At 44.6% G+C, this 15,582-nt stretch overlaps 1 protein-coding gene across 1 annotated transcript in view; it reads left to right on the top strand.

Moving 5' to 3' along the window:
• Positions 1-2,358: 2,358 nt before the first annotated feature.
• Positions 2,359-15,582, top strand: part of SCD5 (stearoyl-CoA desaturase 5) — a 55,811-nt gene continuing 42,587 nt past the window's right edge. The window contains exon 1 of the mRNA XM_044429063.1: positions 2,359-2,581. Coding sequence (XP_044284998.1) covers positions 2,359-2,581 — 223 coding nt within the window. The remainder of the gene's footprint in view (positions 2,582-15,582) is intronic.

Genomic DNA, 15,582 nt, shown 5'->3' with positions numbered 1-15,582 from the left:
CCTTTTTTCTGCTTAAACTTGTACAGGATTATGCCCTCAGTGACTCTGACATGCTACAAACTGATGTTTAATAACATAGTCACTGTTATGAAAGCCACAGTGAGCTGTGAGGTATGCAGGAAGCCACTCTGAATATTCAAACCACAACTGTGGTTTATATCATCTTAACCTGGCAAAGGTGGCTTATTGGCATGGTGAGCAAACTATCCTTTAGCAACCTTAAAATAGCCCATGTTTGCCGGGTGGTATGCTATCCATGCTAACAGCCCACCACCACTGGGTTTGGCTAACACAGCATGCCACAGTTATGGCTTGAATATTCAAGAGCTAGCTCATGCTACAACACAACATGGCTTAAATAATGAATTGTTGCCCATGATGTGTTGTCATGTGGTGTGAATCGGGACCAATTCTCACAGTGTGCTTGTTTGATGTCAACAAGCCATCCTGAGAGCCCATGGGTTGTTCTTGGGGTTGCTGTACCCATGATGGGTTGCCATGTCATCTGAGCAGGGTGAACGACTGGTACTAGCACCTCCTTGCCACTATGGCCAAACTCGCCCTGGCTAGGCCACCAGTGCCACCTCCCCACAAGTGCCCAAGTGGCACTTTGAGGAGTCTGCCACTGACTGAGGGTGCTTTGTCAGGACCGAGAGCCCTTTTTTGACTTGCCTTTGCTTCTTCTCCCTTGATCCTTTGTTGTTGCTGCTGAACAACCTCTCCAAATGGCCTGAAGAGTCTCATGTCCCAGTCAAACCCTAGTTTCTTCTCTCAAAACCCAGTTTCTTCTCTCAAAACCCAGGTAGCTCTCCCCTCAACAGTGCCCCCTGAGGGCCCCAGTTTTCACACTCTTGCAACTCTGGCTAGGTGTGTGTTTGCTTTTAAATAAAACTTAGGGTGTCTGTGGACATATAATTGTTTGCCAGCTACTAACAGCCTCTCCAAGGTGCTGCTTGGACACTTCAAAGGAGCTGCCAGGGCTGTCAATATGGGGATTATCAAAGCTGGCTGTCAAGCTGGACTTCATGATCTCTGCAAAATGGAAAGGTGGGGAAAAAAACAGAGGGAGACAAGAATGGCTTGTGATCATGGCAGGGAGGAGATCCTGCTGTGGGTTCCCCAGGAATGTGCCCAGGAAAACTGAGGGGGAAAGGGGGCACACAACCTATGCAGACACACCTTAGAACAACCCTAGAACAACCAACCCACTGTAGCTTATGGGTTGGCATGAACTGTACCCAGTATGTTCTTCTAGTCATACATTTGAAGTAGAAATGAAACATGGATGAGAATGTACATTTGTCGCACCCCAATTTGATCCATTACCCGTTGCCTTTCAGTGTAGCTCTACCCTTCATATAACAATAGAACCCCCCCCACCCACCCAGTAATAAAGAAGAGTCCTTGTGTACTACGTCTATTAAAAGAAAAAACTACATTGGGATTGCTTGGACCTGAATATCGTGATAGCAAAGTTCTTTCCTTTGTGCACAGGAGAGTTAAGGATTAATATTCATCCATGGAGCCAATGAAAAGGGCAGTGGGATATGGCAAGGGAATCCCTGGATCCCCTATTACTTCCTAGGGGCCCAGAAGCTGTATGCCTGCATCACAAACCTCTGCAGCTTTGCTTTATAGGTGGTATCCATGCTTCTCCGGGGTGGTGAGGCAATTTTGGGGCTAGAGCTCAACACCATGGACAGCTCCTATGAACCTCAAAAGAAAAGATGCCGTGGATGAGGAGCCCTGCTGACTCAGGGCTCACCAGCCTCCCTCTCCTGGAAGCCTAATCTCAAGTCACGTCCCAGTTGCCTTTGAACGCACATCAAATGCGTGTTCCTTTGTTGGGCACACGAATATAGATTAATTCAATCTGGTCCATATGTGGCCACAGTGGACAGATGCTGTACCTCAGCCTGCCTGCCCGCCTCCCCCCCCCACCCTTTAAGAGCGCCGCAAATGCTTCTGATTGGCTGTAGCTATGCAGGTCTTTTCTCCCGTTCTCCTTCGGTCCCCCTCCCCTTTTTTCCATCCTCTGTTGCTGTGCGGAGTTCGGCTCTGACACAGCATTAGCATCATGGGTGAGATGCCAGCAACAGATGCTGCACCCCGAGACTTCCATGCATAGATCCCATTCAAAAAGCGGTCCAGAGAAGGAACAGATCAAAACAGGGGGCCGAGCGGGGGAAAGAGTGGGGGAGGAGAGAAGAGGGAGAGAAACCTGACACCCCCCCGCCCCCCGCAAGCGGGAAAGCAGCAGTCGACATTCATTCCCTCGATAAAAGAGAGACTCGCCTCTCCCGGCTTTCGCAGTCCGATTGCCCACCGCGTGCTGGATTGCTTCCTCCCTCTTCAGCCATGTCTAAGCCAGGAGCCAGCAGCGTGGTAGATAAAAAGGCAATGACTGGCGATGGAAGAGACGAGAACTCGCTGGGATCAATGGCAGAGAAAAGCGATCTGAAAGTTCAACGGAAGCAAGGAATCGTCTGGAGGAATGTCATCCTCATGGCCTTGCTCCATGTTGGTGCTGTTTATTCACTCTTCCTTATCCCCAAGGCCCATCTGTTTACTCTGATCTGGGGTAAGTTGCTCCCCCTCCTTCCAGGACTAGAGGTTTTATTGTTTTCACAAATGGTTTTTGTTTGTTCCCCAAGGGTTAGATCTTAATACGGGGCCAGTTTTGTCTGTGCTGTTCTTTTGAATTTATTCTTTAAATTTCAGGTATTCCGCCTCAGATTGCTGGCTAGATCCTGTGGTTAAAAGTTCTGATCCGGTTTAATGAATCAGGGGTGCAGGCAGGAGATGTTTGTAGAAATCAAACTCTATTGATCTAGGATTGATGACGCCACTCTGTTTTTGTGTCCCTAACATTTCCTAATGTGAACTGAAAATGCTGTTTTTTAAAAAAATAATACATAGGCATGCTCACAGGATGGAATAAAACCTATCCTATAATCACTTGATTGTTTAGACAAAAGAATGGTCCAAAGATAAAGCAAATCTGCATTAGCTGTTCTTGTGAACGCCCACTTTGAGACTGCCTGCTTCTGCTGGATGCCATGTTGCAGCCCTAGAGAGACCTCAACGGCTTTGTTCGCAAATATCAGAGGGGAGATTATTCAGGTGTAAGTATATGTGTGAAAGAATATACAGGAGTGGGTAGGAAACAGAGGTCGCATAGATTTGAGGAAATCTTATTTTGAAGTAATATATATTTAAGATTGGAGCATTTCATTTTTTTCCATCATCAGCCTGTTCCTCTAAGAGACTACCGTTTCCATTCACCAGACCTGCCCAGTTCACTTTAGATTCACTCCTGAACAGAAAAGTAAACCTCTTGCACCATGATCCTATAAGGTCTCAGTAGTACTTACTCTCAGGTAAATGGTCATAGCATTACAGCCTCAGCTAAAGAACTGAGGAAAGGACTAGAGGGGGATGCAGAATCTGACCCAAGGTGTTGGGCAGTCACAAGTTCTGAAACTGTCAGTATTGTCAGGGCTTAGCATCTTTCAGAATTAGGCCACATCAGTCCTAAGGAGCCTTCCATTAATTTTCTGCTACTAGAATAGATTTTTTCCCTCCTTTGTGGCTGTGCTGTGCTAGCAGCTCCTTCTTTTTAATGCCTGCTGTGCTGGAGATGCTGCATGTCTGCTCCTGGTAATGCTTAAAGTCAGAGTTTTTCATTTCCAGCAGGGCTGAGCTCCAAAGCCATGTTCCACAGCAGAGCTCCTATCTTTAGAGGTGACTTCCCCTTGCACACGGACATCGGCAAGCTGCCTGAAGCGGAGAGTGCCTTCCTGCACAGCCATTGTGCACCGCTGACCGTGCATCTAGCGTCATCATAAGAGCATAAGACGAGCCATGCGGGATCAGATCAAAGGTCCATCTAGTCCAGCACTCATTTTGCTTATGCTTAACGAACTAACACACACAAAGGGGTTCATGCTCCAAAGAACTGAAGGTGGGTGAATGCAGATGCGTACTTAGGGTTTGTTTGAGTGAAGGGTGAAGTAAGAGCCAGGCGTGAAATATGGTCTCCCTTTCCCATGGTTCCACCCCCTTTCCCCAGATCACCAGTCGGTTGGTGCTCTCCCAGCTTTTGTGCAGCCGATTTTTTCCCATTCTAAATGGCTTTGCTAAGGCAGACTTGCTTGCAGGAACAGCTTCCAGCTAAAATAGGTAGGGTTGTGCTTTTCTTGCCCTTTTGACCAGTCCCTTTTGTCATCATCATCGTCATCGTTATTATTCCCACTACTACTAAGCCCACCTTCCAAGAGATTAGTAGTGCCACCAGTAAAATGCTGCTCCCAACAGTTTCTCCAGAATGGAATTGGGTTCTTGGGCTGAAAGAGCTTTGAGATACCCGGGTAAAGCCAGCAGTTTGATGGAAAACGTGAGTTTTCCTGAGGGAGATGAATGAGGAGACAGAGCAAATCAGGAAAGAGAACTTCCTGGACAAAGGAAACATCTTCCTAGCAAGTTTTTAATCCCTAGATTTCATTGCTGTCAAGTGAAGCAGGGACCCACTCCCATTTCCTTGTGAAGGTAAAGAGTTCTGCTTGTAATCCCTGTGTTTGGACATGGTGAACCAACCTCATCTTTTGATCTCTGCTCCCATTTCACAGTCCTGTTATTTGCTTGTGTAACATGGGCCTTTCTTGAGGGAAAGAGCTCTGGAGCTGCAGCATCAGAGACGGCCCACGAAACTGCTTTGTTTCTTTCGCACGGTGTTCTTTCGGTCCCCTCTGTCCCACCCCCCTGCCTTCACAAAGGCCCTCACATGCTCATTCCGAATGTGCAACTTGGATCATAAACCTCCCACTGAATGTGCAGGCGAACAGCCTTTTCAGCCCTGAGGGGCACATGTGGTGTCGGTTCACCGGTCCAGTCTCCTCTCCCAACTACCGGTGAGGAAAGAACATTTTGTACCAAGACTGCCGGGAGGAGAAGCAGCTAGCAACAGGGAGCAGCAGTCACAATTACAATAGTGCAATTGTGGGGGGTGGGGGTGCGTGCATGTGTGTGTGTGTGTGCATGTGCTGGAGAGGCACGTGGAACCCCTAGACTGCATGTGGTCCTGGGCTTCAGGTTGTGCACTCCAGTTTTGGAGGCTGTGCTTGGCTGTACAGTGCAAGAATGCTGTACATACAGCTTTCTCAAAAAGACCTTTACCATCCCTGTTCAGCCTCTGTTGTACTTCTTTTGCCTTTATTTTGTTTTAATTTTGGTTGGAAGTTACTTGGAAGCTGTGCATTCCCCCGTTTCAATTGCTGTCATGCATTTCATGGGGGACCAGCAACGATCCTCTCTCCATTGTGTGCGCTGAATGTTGTGCTGTTGTCTTTCAGTCATGGTTAAAGGGATGCATTTGGTGGTCATCCAGATAAGCCCCAATACTCCCCTGCCACAAACCCTGAAGAGAAGGTCACTGGCTCAGGAACAGCCACTGGAGTTATAGCTATACAGGGAGTTGAATCCCAGGTCCCGGATTTGGAGTGCGTTGTCACCAGTATGCCGACGGCATCCACCTTTTTAAATCTTTGTACTTTGACTCAGATGAGGAAGCGATAGATGAAGTCTGGTGTTGGCAGCAAAATGCACAAGGGCTGATACTCTGAAGGTCATTCCTAACCAAATGGAGATACTGTTGGTGGGCCGTTTGTCTGACTGGGAGAGTGACATTCACCCTATTCCCAGCGGGACTGCAAACCGCCTCGGTGGACCAGGGCTACAGCTCTGGGGGCACAGGTTAGGCCCAACATTGCCACTGGTGACCCCAGTGGCACAGGCTGTCTTTCACTGGCTGTGATCCTTCCTGAGAAAGGATAGCTTTGCCACCATTACCTGCTTTGGTAATCTCTGCATCAGACAATTGCAACCCTTCTGCCTCCGAAACAGGAGTGACCCCAAACTGGCAGTGGCTGAATGCAGCGAGTCTCCCACACTTGCTAAGCAACCTGTTCGTCCCATACGGTTTGAGGTGTGGCTATTTCTAAAAAGCTGCCTTCTCAGGATGGTTGGTGTCTGGTCTGAATGAAGTTTAGGTTCCTTATCAGAGGCTCGCATTCAGAGATTGTGTTAGGGGAGGGCTCATTAGGACTGCAGCTGTGGACAGACTTAATTTGGAGCCCTGACTCTCAGAGGCCTTCTGCCCCACCACCTGCCTTCCATGGGCACCTACTGAAATAAAGTCTGGGGCACTGATGATTTCAGCTCTGATCCGCCTGTATTAGCTGGCTTGAAGGTCACAGGTGCTTCATCTCCTACCGCCCCCCTCCTTGAATCCAGCTGCCTGGGGGCTTTTTATTCTTCTGAAATCTAATGCCCTCCTTTCCCCTGTCTATGCAGGATCCAGAGACTTTGATAAATGGGGGTGTCTGTAGAAAACAGGGTCCTTGAAGAACAAATACAGAGACTTTAGAGTATCAGTAGATTAGCATATGCAAATTTGCTCGAGGTTTATCCTGAGGGCTTGGGTGCCTGCCACCACCCCTGCTGACATTACCATTGCAAGCTCCCCGAAGTTCAATAAGTTGAGCCTGAAGCAAGGACTTGTGCATGGTGGCACCCTGCCTGTAGAATTCCCTCCCCAGTTAGGCTTCACTGGTGCCCAATTTAATGCCCTTTTGGTGCTTGGTGAATTTTTTCATTTACCCAGAACTTCCATTATGTCCCCTAAGCTATTTTTCATCTGTTGACACATTATTTTGTTTTTTCTTATGGCATTTATAAAGCCTGTCTAATAACATTTGCAGTTCTGAGGCAAAATAGTAACATCCAATAGTACAAAATATATCTTAACACAACAACTGCAGCATGTAAAAATAATTGTCAGCAGAGAGCAAGATAAAACAAACTTCACAGCATGGCTAAAAATAAATAACATGTAAACAGCAGGTTACACTTCACGCCTTCCAAGTCACAGTTTTTCAAGGCCTGAGAGGATTTTTTTAAAGTACTCATTTGATGCTAAGGACAACGAAGAAGTCTCTAGATGAGACTTTTTGGAGACGGCATCCAAAGAATTTCCCCTCCCTGCTGGCCCGCCATTTCACTGCACCCAATGGAGGCACTCTGCAGTAGATCCCAAAGTTCAAATCTGTAGGAATGGAAGAAGGCAATCTTTTGGGTTACTTGGTTCCAAGTCATGGAGGACTTTAAAAGTCAAACCGACACAGTGAATTGAGCCTGGAAACCAACTACAATATTTCGTTACTGACTCTCCTGGTGGTATGGGTTTGGCTGGTTTTATTTTTGCTTTGTCTGCTTTCATTTTGAGAAATCTCATTTCACTGGTACCTGAATGGTGGTCTTTTGGACATTTTTTATTCTCTCACATTTTAGTCTTTCAATTTGTTGTTGGTGGTGGTTTTTAATATGCCTGTGTATTTTAAGGTATCGGCACTGCTGCTGATGTCTACAGTCTTGTTATATTTTGTGGCTTAAACCTTTAAAGGTTTTTACATTATGTTTTATTATGCTGTTGCATGTAATCTCAATTTTGTTTTGTGAATCGCCCTGAGAACTTGGTATAGAAATGGAATAAATCATTATTATCTCATACACTTGTATCACAATGCTTCAACATTCATTGGGTTCTCAGGAGATTTCTTATCCACTCGCTGGACTGGGCTCAGACCTGCTTAAGTTCTGTATCAAATGACCTGAGATTGTGCCCTGGGCAGGAGAGAGAAAAGAGAGAGAAACAGAACTTTCATTAGATAGAAGTGCGTCATGTAAGCGTGTTTACAGAAATGACCTCAGCAAGCTCCGTCTCCTAATCCTGAAGAAACCATTCTTCTCCCTCCTGAGAAATGCAGAGAATAGGTATTCTTAAGCCTCCAGATCTTTCCTCAGCTAACAGTGAACACAGAAATTCCCTTGCTAGTCCAGGCCAGCTAGCTCAACTCCTTGTTTCTGGGCTAATAAGCTTTATGCTACAGGACATTTGCAAGCTCGTCATGAAGGCAATTAGTGTCCTGCTGCTATTGGTACCCCATCTCTGGTACCCTGAAGGTTACTGTAGGCCCAGTCCTTCCAGTCCACAGTCTCCCCAGGCGGCTAGTTCAGATTCGGAGTAGGAGGGGAACGAGCAGGAATTAGCAAATGACTCTGAAGTCGCCATGTCAGATCACTCAGAGCTTGAGGACCAACCAGTCTTGCCGCAAGAGGGAGTGACGATAGAACAGGGAGGGGTTCTTAGACCCTATGGAAAGGTGTCAGGCCAAGGAAGCAGAGCAGTTGAAGATGTGCTGCCTTTCTCATCTTCTAGCCCGCAAGCAACATGAGCCACCCTTAAGTGTGGAGTGAAATGCTTTCCGAAGAGGAGTGAAGGGAGGGAGTCTTCCAGTTTGAATTCTGCTCTTCACATGGGCAGATGCGAATTCCACACATCAAAGGAATTCCTGCTCTGATTTATGCTGGTTGTAAACCTGTAGGACTTAATAAAGTAGTGTGCTTGTAAAGCTTCCTCTACCTCTGCTGGAGAGGGAAAGGGCTAGGAGAGAGATCTGCTTCCCATGGCAACTGCCTTTGAATGAGAGTTCTTTTCATGTTCTACATATCATCCCATCCTTTTCCAAAAGCCACCCAAGTTGTCACCACGAGTTGTGGTGGTGGTGGATGTGTCTTATGCGGGCCTCTTTAGCTTCCATTTTAGAAGTGTCCAAACTCCTCCAGGAAGAAGGCAAGGCTTGGATGTCTGCCTTATGTGTATTGCAGTGTCTGTCGCCTAGGCAACCACAACCTGTGCATCTGATGTCCCTCAGGTTAATTAGACTTTTTGCCACATTTTGGAGCAGGGTAGGAGACACGTAGAAATTCTATCCTGCTTGGTAACTGAGATCAACCCTTGTTAAGTGAGGAATGGTAACATCATATTAGCTTGAGTTATCTGATTGGCTTTTTTCAAGGTCTCTCTCTCTAAAACGTTGATTAGCTCACATAGGTAGGCTCCAACACGAACGGTGTTTGGGGAAGCTTGGAAATCCCTGTTCCCCTCTTGTCCTTCTGTCAGACTGATACACAGGGTTAGGCTAGAACCGATCTTGAGCCCAGAGTGGCTTAGTGTCCTTTTGGCTACTTGGAAATCACCTGGATGGGGACCCTTTGGTGCCAGGAAACTAAAGCACAGATACACATCGTGTGATTGTTCCATCATGGGACAAAAAGTTTCCTTTTTTATGTGGCCAGATTTCCCAAGACTAAATCTGTTCTCATCTAGTGCACTAGCCTGTGTCTGGATTGTGTCTTTTATTTCTTTCAGCATTTAAATGCTTTCATGTTTTGTACTACGTATAACTGATATTTTGTAGTTTTTGCTTTAATGATAAGTTGAACCGTAATTGAATATTATAAATTTCTTCTTGGGGTGTGTGACTTCTTGATTATTGAGGCTGAAGGCCTAGAGAAAGTTTTGCTTTTTAGAGGAATCTGAAAGTAATTTTAAGGAAGTTTAAAGGGGGCTTTAAAAAAAACCTTGCTGAGGCTTGGGTATCTAAAGTTCAGGAATTAATTTTGATTTGTTGGAAGAAATACTTATTTTTCTTTCCATCTGTTGCATTTGCTGCCAGTTGGCTTCATCACTGTATAAACCAGAATATGAATATCATACAAAAGGGAGAAATATGTATTTCTGCATATATATTATCATGTTATTCATATTTTTAGTGAGATCTTTAGGCTTAATTACTGATAACTTCTATAGGACAAAGGGAAAACCACATGTTTTTGTGATGATCTGCTTAATTTTTTAAAGCAATACAAATAATAGAAAGAGAACATGAAAAATATAAACCAAAGTGTTAACCGTATAAAAGGAACATCAGTCTCATGAAACCAAAACAGGATTTATAGTGAAGTATAAAGCAAAATACAAAGATTAACATGTCATAATAATTTGTTACTTATCAAGCAACATTCAAGTGTGACCTATTTGCATATGTCAAAAATGGATTGTAGGTGACAAAACAAATCTCTGGGTTAGAATAAGTACTTCTAAATCCTTAGAAGTACTTATTTGGTGTGTCAGCTTATTCATGAGATTGTACCATATATTTCTGTATCAAGATTTCATGGTAGTATTGATTCATCTGTAGCTTATCATTTCTTCTCTGGTAGTTGTTGAATGGTAAGAAATAAGTTCCTGTGCGTAATGTATATTGGTGGAGATGGTGGAGAAGTGCCCGCCATTGCTATTTCATGGTTTTGATGTTCTTTATAGCACTGAGCATTTTTCTCCAAAAATTATAAATAATACAACATGAACCCATGTGGAGGAAGATTCCCAGTTTTGCAAGGGTGTTTTGTCAAGTCCATCTCATTGCATCCTCCACCTTTCCCTGAAATACAAGCTTTTGTCTGCCTGAAGGAACACGTATTATTTTCTCTCACCCTGTTTCGCATTGCTATATTTTGGAATCTTTTCCTTGGGAAGGTTGATGGATTTTTTCTTTGTAAAATAACTAGTAGTTAAGAATGGCAACAGCTTAAGTGATACAGGCAGGTGTGGAAGGGAGACACATGCCTTTCCTCCTTGCAGGTGGGAAGAAGTACTGCATTGGTCAGGGGTAAACATTCCATGGGGCAAGCTAAAAGTACAGGGCTTTCAGAGGCTGAATTTCCATTGTTCTCCATGTTGGCAGTGCTTTTAAGCCTCTAACAAATGCATGCCAGGCAATAATCTGACAGCTCATGCTTTTCCCAGGGTGGAGGTAATAGCAACACCGTCCAATTTAAAATTTGGCTGTTAAAGGCTGAGGAATTTGACCAAAAAAATGTAAGAATTTTACCAATCATTGTACTTCATCATTACTTATGAGAGTCAGTGTGGTGCAGTGGTTCAGAGCATGGGACTAGAACTCAAGAGTTCTGGATTCTAGTCCCTGCTTAGCCATGGAGCCAACTGGGTGACGGAAGAAGTCACAGACTATCAGCCCAACCTACCTCATAGCATTGCTGACAGGATATGATTGCAAGGAGAATTATGTAAGCTGCCTTGAGTTCCTTGAAAGGAAAAAAGGCCGGATTCAAATATAGCAAATAAATAAACAAACCACAAATGGCATAGTGACTTCTATCTTCTTGTTTTAGTCTGCATTATTAGGCATAGAAATGTTCTAAAAATAATAATAATAAAATAATTCTTCTCCCCCTTCCCTTTCTTCTTTATGCCTCATGTTTACTTTCTAGCCTTGCAGAAGGGAGTTTCTGCCCCTTTAATCAAAACAGCAGCAACAACAAACTTAAACAAGAAATTCTAGCACCCAGGAAAATGTAGCATCACAAAAGTCTTTTATCATGGGTAACAGGGACAACCAAGAGCTTTGTGGATTTAACAGTTTTACTCTGGCATAAGGCACAGGCTCCATCTTCATATGCATGAACCATTAACCCCAGACTGGCAGACCTAGAGACACGAGCAGAGGCCAGGGGCACAGGATGTGGGGGAACATAAACTGTATTGTCAGAGAGGGTTGAAATGCAAAACGTACAGGCTGTAAAGATCATGTTAACAGCTTCCATTCACAAATGTTGTTGGGTGAAAACACAGACATCACTGCAATACCAAGCTAATTAACATATGTGATGTGATTTAAATAAAAAAACCACAAAGCAAGCTCTTGGTCCCAGTTCAAGCCGCAGGAGATCAGATTTGAATTTCTTGCTGAGTTGTACTTCAGCAATTTCCTGTTGATATTTGTCTTTGAGATTGCTTTGTTTGAGAATAGACATTCTCAAGCAAAGGTCATTCAGAGGTAAAGACCATGTTTGCACCTAACAGTGACAATCCACAGGTTAATTAGCCCATAATTTGCCAATGATAAATGTGACTACTCAACCCCTGATCTGACCAATTAAAGCTGCTTGCACGAAATCTGAACTTGGACACTATAGGTTAATCATGGATTAAATAGCCCATAGATACTCTACAGTTAGTAGTTATATTGACAGCTTTCAGGAGTCACTAAAAACAAATACACTGAGTTTTCTGCCCCTGACCCCTCCTCCCACATACATATTCCTTGTCCCACCTGTCCTTCCATAGATGAGAGTAGAGGGAAACCTACCATTTATACATGCTAGATTACAGTTCCTCTAGCAGGTGTATCTCCCATACCGCCTCCTTGCTGAACCTGGACAAGCTGCCTATTTTCCTTTCCCCTATTGGGCATATTTTATGCTTTTAGAGGTCCATACTTCCATTCTGTCACAAAACGATAGTCCCCAGCTTCCTCTGGGCAGGCGAGGGATGGCCTCAGACCCGTGGACAGTGAGGAGACACAGGCCTGGTTCACATGACACTGCAATCCACCATGGGCATATCGTTCATTGTTGTGTCCTTGTTTTTCAAACAAGCCACCCAGAGAATCCATGGGATGTTCTAGGGACTGTTTTCCCCATGGTGGGTTGTCATGTCATCCACACCCATGGAAATGCTCACAACTGCACTTCCAGGGTGTTGTAATTCAAGCTATTTAAAAAAATATAACAAAACCATTTATGCACTTGTGGGGCATTCTTTAAAGGCCTGGTGAACTATTGACATGGACGCACTGCCCTCTGGTGCGCTGCTTGGGGTTTTCATGCGGGCTGTCCGTGCTGTTGGAACAGAGACTGTGAAAAGCTATCTCTGAGAGAAGCGAGGGGAAATGGAGGGAGCAGCAGGAGCCAAAATGGCTGTTGCTCATGGCTTGAACCAGCTGGTGGACTAAGGGAAAGAAGTGGACTGACAGCCAATGGCAAACCCAATCGCTGGTTGAGTGCATCATGGCTGGTCCTCACAACAACCCACTCGTTGCCTGGACAGTTGGTGTGAGGGGTGAACTGGCTCACACTCCTAGAACAGTCACATCGTTTGGGATTGAGGAAGCAGGAAACTGGAGGAGCCAGTTCCAGTGCTTCTCTTCTTTAAATTGTCCTATCAGCTTAACTCCTTTAAAACAAAGCAAAACAAAACAAAGCACAGCAACATGGTTTCATTACATACCTTAATATACCCCCACCTTCCTGCTGTGGCCCACCTGGCACCAAATTTGCCATCTTTTTGCCACCAGGTTAAGACAGCCCTCTGCAGAGGCATTCAGAGACCTCCCTGGTCATTCTGGGGCCTGGCAGAATTAGCCAGGTGCCTTCCTTTTATTCTTAGCCAGGTCTTTTTAAATTGGCTTTTCATTGTCTTTTAGTGTTCTTTTGTGCTATTTTAAACTAATTTTTAGTTCTTGTCTATGTTTTTATCTATTGCATTTTACTGTTTTTATACTTTGTTGTAAACCACCCAGAGAGCTTTGGCTATGGGTTTTACAGAAATGAAATATATAGTAATATGTATGAAATAGACAGTAAGCTACACTGAGTGAGGTATGAGGCAGGAAACAAGGTGGGGACCAAAACATTTTGCAACCTGAGGTGAACAAGATGGAGTCTCCGCACCCCAATTTCCGGTCTAAAGGCCAAACGGACTTAGAGCAGAGCCGTTTTCCCGCTTGTCAGCTGACAGTGTCCTCTCGTGCCACTGGCTACACCTGCTCTGCTCATTCCATCACCTCAGCATGTCCGCCGCTCCTTCGGCCGACCGGTAGGGCTGGCCCAGCTCCTCATCTTCCCTCAGCCGCAAATGCTTTAGGGTTGGATCTGGAAATCAGGCTCACTGAACTCAGCGGGATGGCTATCTCAGCAAACCCACAGGATGGCACTGTGGGTGACGTTAGGCAAATTACTGCTTCTTGTTCTCAGTTCCCACAAACGAACGCTTTGGAAATAAGAGGATTCTTCTTTGCAGAACAGAAGATACATATTACTGGACACTGTTCACTCTCTTTTTTACCACTGGGGAAAACAGAATTTGCCAACATTTCTACTTGCACCAGGCCTCTTTCCCATAAGAACATGGATTTTTAATTTTTTAAATTAAAATTAAAATTTATATATATGGCCACCTTTAACGGTGGAACAAGAGGGGGTACAAGACTGGGTTAGGTTATTCTTTGCGTAGCCAGTCACCAGGAAAGGCTTAAATCTTGCCTCCTAGCTCTTGCCTCCTGCCTCCCATCCACCCACCTCCTCTGATCCAGTTCCAACGTTGCTGTGCACTCATACAACACAGCGGCAGCTATTGTCTTATTCCTGTCTATAGTCAGATCCATGCACGTGTGAATACAATGGATATGTAGTAATAAAATATATATTTGTTTTAAACGATGAATATTTCTTGATTAGGAACTGATATTTGCAGGCACAACTCCAATGCCTTGAGATATCATCTTTCTTCTCATTTGAGGGCTGTTTTTCATGCAAAAAGACAATCGGGTTTCTGTTCTTTGATACTCTTGCAGATGATTATACTGTTTCACCAGCCTCTCTGTGAAAGTCAGCTGCTTCCATGTTCATGCAATGAGATCTAATTCTCTGCATCTTCATACTGGGGACAGAGAAAGAACCAGTTGGCTTGAGAGGTTCTTTTTGATGTTAATCAAATAAAGAGTATTTTAAAAGTGGGAAACTAAAGATAAGAATAGCAATAAAGACAGATAAGGAAGGTGGTTTCAGATCAAATGTGATTATGCTTTAGATATATCTGTATCTCTGGTTGGCTCATTTTTGATTCAACTAAGGGTAAAGTTACACTCTTATATGCAGTTCTATTATTGTTTTTAGCTATATATATATAAACACAGTGCAGCCACAGAGGCTATGATTGGAAAGAGGAGATCAGTTGTTCCACCTTTCGCCTTGAGCTCTTTCCCTGGTAAGCATGGTCATCTGCCCAACTGACATTTCCTTCCATTGGGGAAAAATATTTTAAAATGTATTTTCCCTCATTCTTCCAGGTATGCATGGTCTTTTCCTCTTCTTGTTTTTCCCTCACAAGAACCTTGTGAGATATGTTCACTTCAGGAACCAGGGCTACCCGGTGAGCAACAGTTCAATGGGGATTTGAACCCAAGCCTCCTCATTCCTAGGTCAGCAGTAAACCAGCCTTCACCAACCTGGCACCCGCCAGATTGCCAGACTACAGCTTTCATCACTTTCAGCAGCTGGCCACGGGTGTCAGAGCCTAGGTAAACAACCAGGTGTGCTGGAACTTAAAGAAAAGCAATGGCTTTATGAGAGCGGCCCTACAGAAACACAGGTGTGTTACAAATGCATCTTAAGACTCTGTGTCTGACGATTTGCCAGACCGTTATACGTGTCGCAAAGCGTAACAGAAAAGCATAGCCAAGAAAGAGTAATTTTCTAAGTTATACATTCTACACTGTGTCTTTATCACAAATGTTGCCGTCCACAGCAGACTTTTACATTACAACCAAGCATTTCAGTTTTCTCTACAAGCGTACAAGCGAAGACAAACCTCCGTTTGTCTGTTTCTCCATTGTCTATTGTCTCCGTTCTCCGTTGTCTGTTGTCTCCGTTCTCTGTTTCTTCTACACTGTTGCAAAGTCCGTGTCCTTCTGGTCTAACACCTTATCTCTCTCTGATTTCTGAGAAGCCCAAGACACTTGGAGAGCACCGGGCTGAGAGAGGTTGCTCTAACCACTACCCCGTGCTTGGTGCTCCCTGCTTCAGCCGTTGTCGTCACAA

This window comes from Varanus komodoensis, unplaced genomic scaffold, assembly GCF_004798865.1.
Source record: "Varanus komodoensis strain SLA01 unplaced genomic scaffold, ASM479886v1 scaffold2, whole genome shotgun sequence".
NCBI classification, from domain to species: Eukaryota; Metazoa; Chordata; class Lepidosauria; order Squamata; family Varanidae; genus Varanus; species Varanus komodoensis.
The sequence above is the reverse complement of the archived record's forward strand: the minus strand, read 5'-3'. Positions and strand labels throughout refer to the sequence as shown.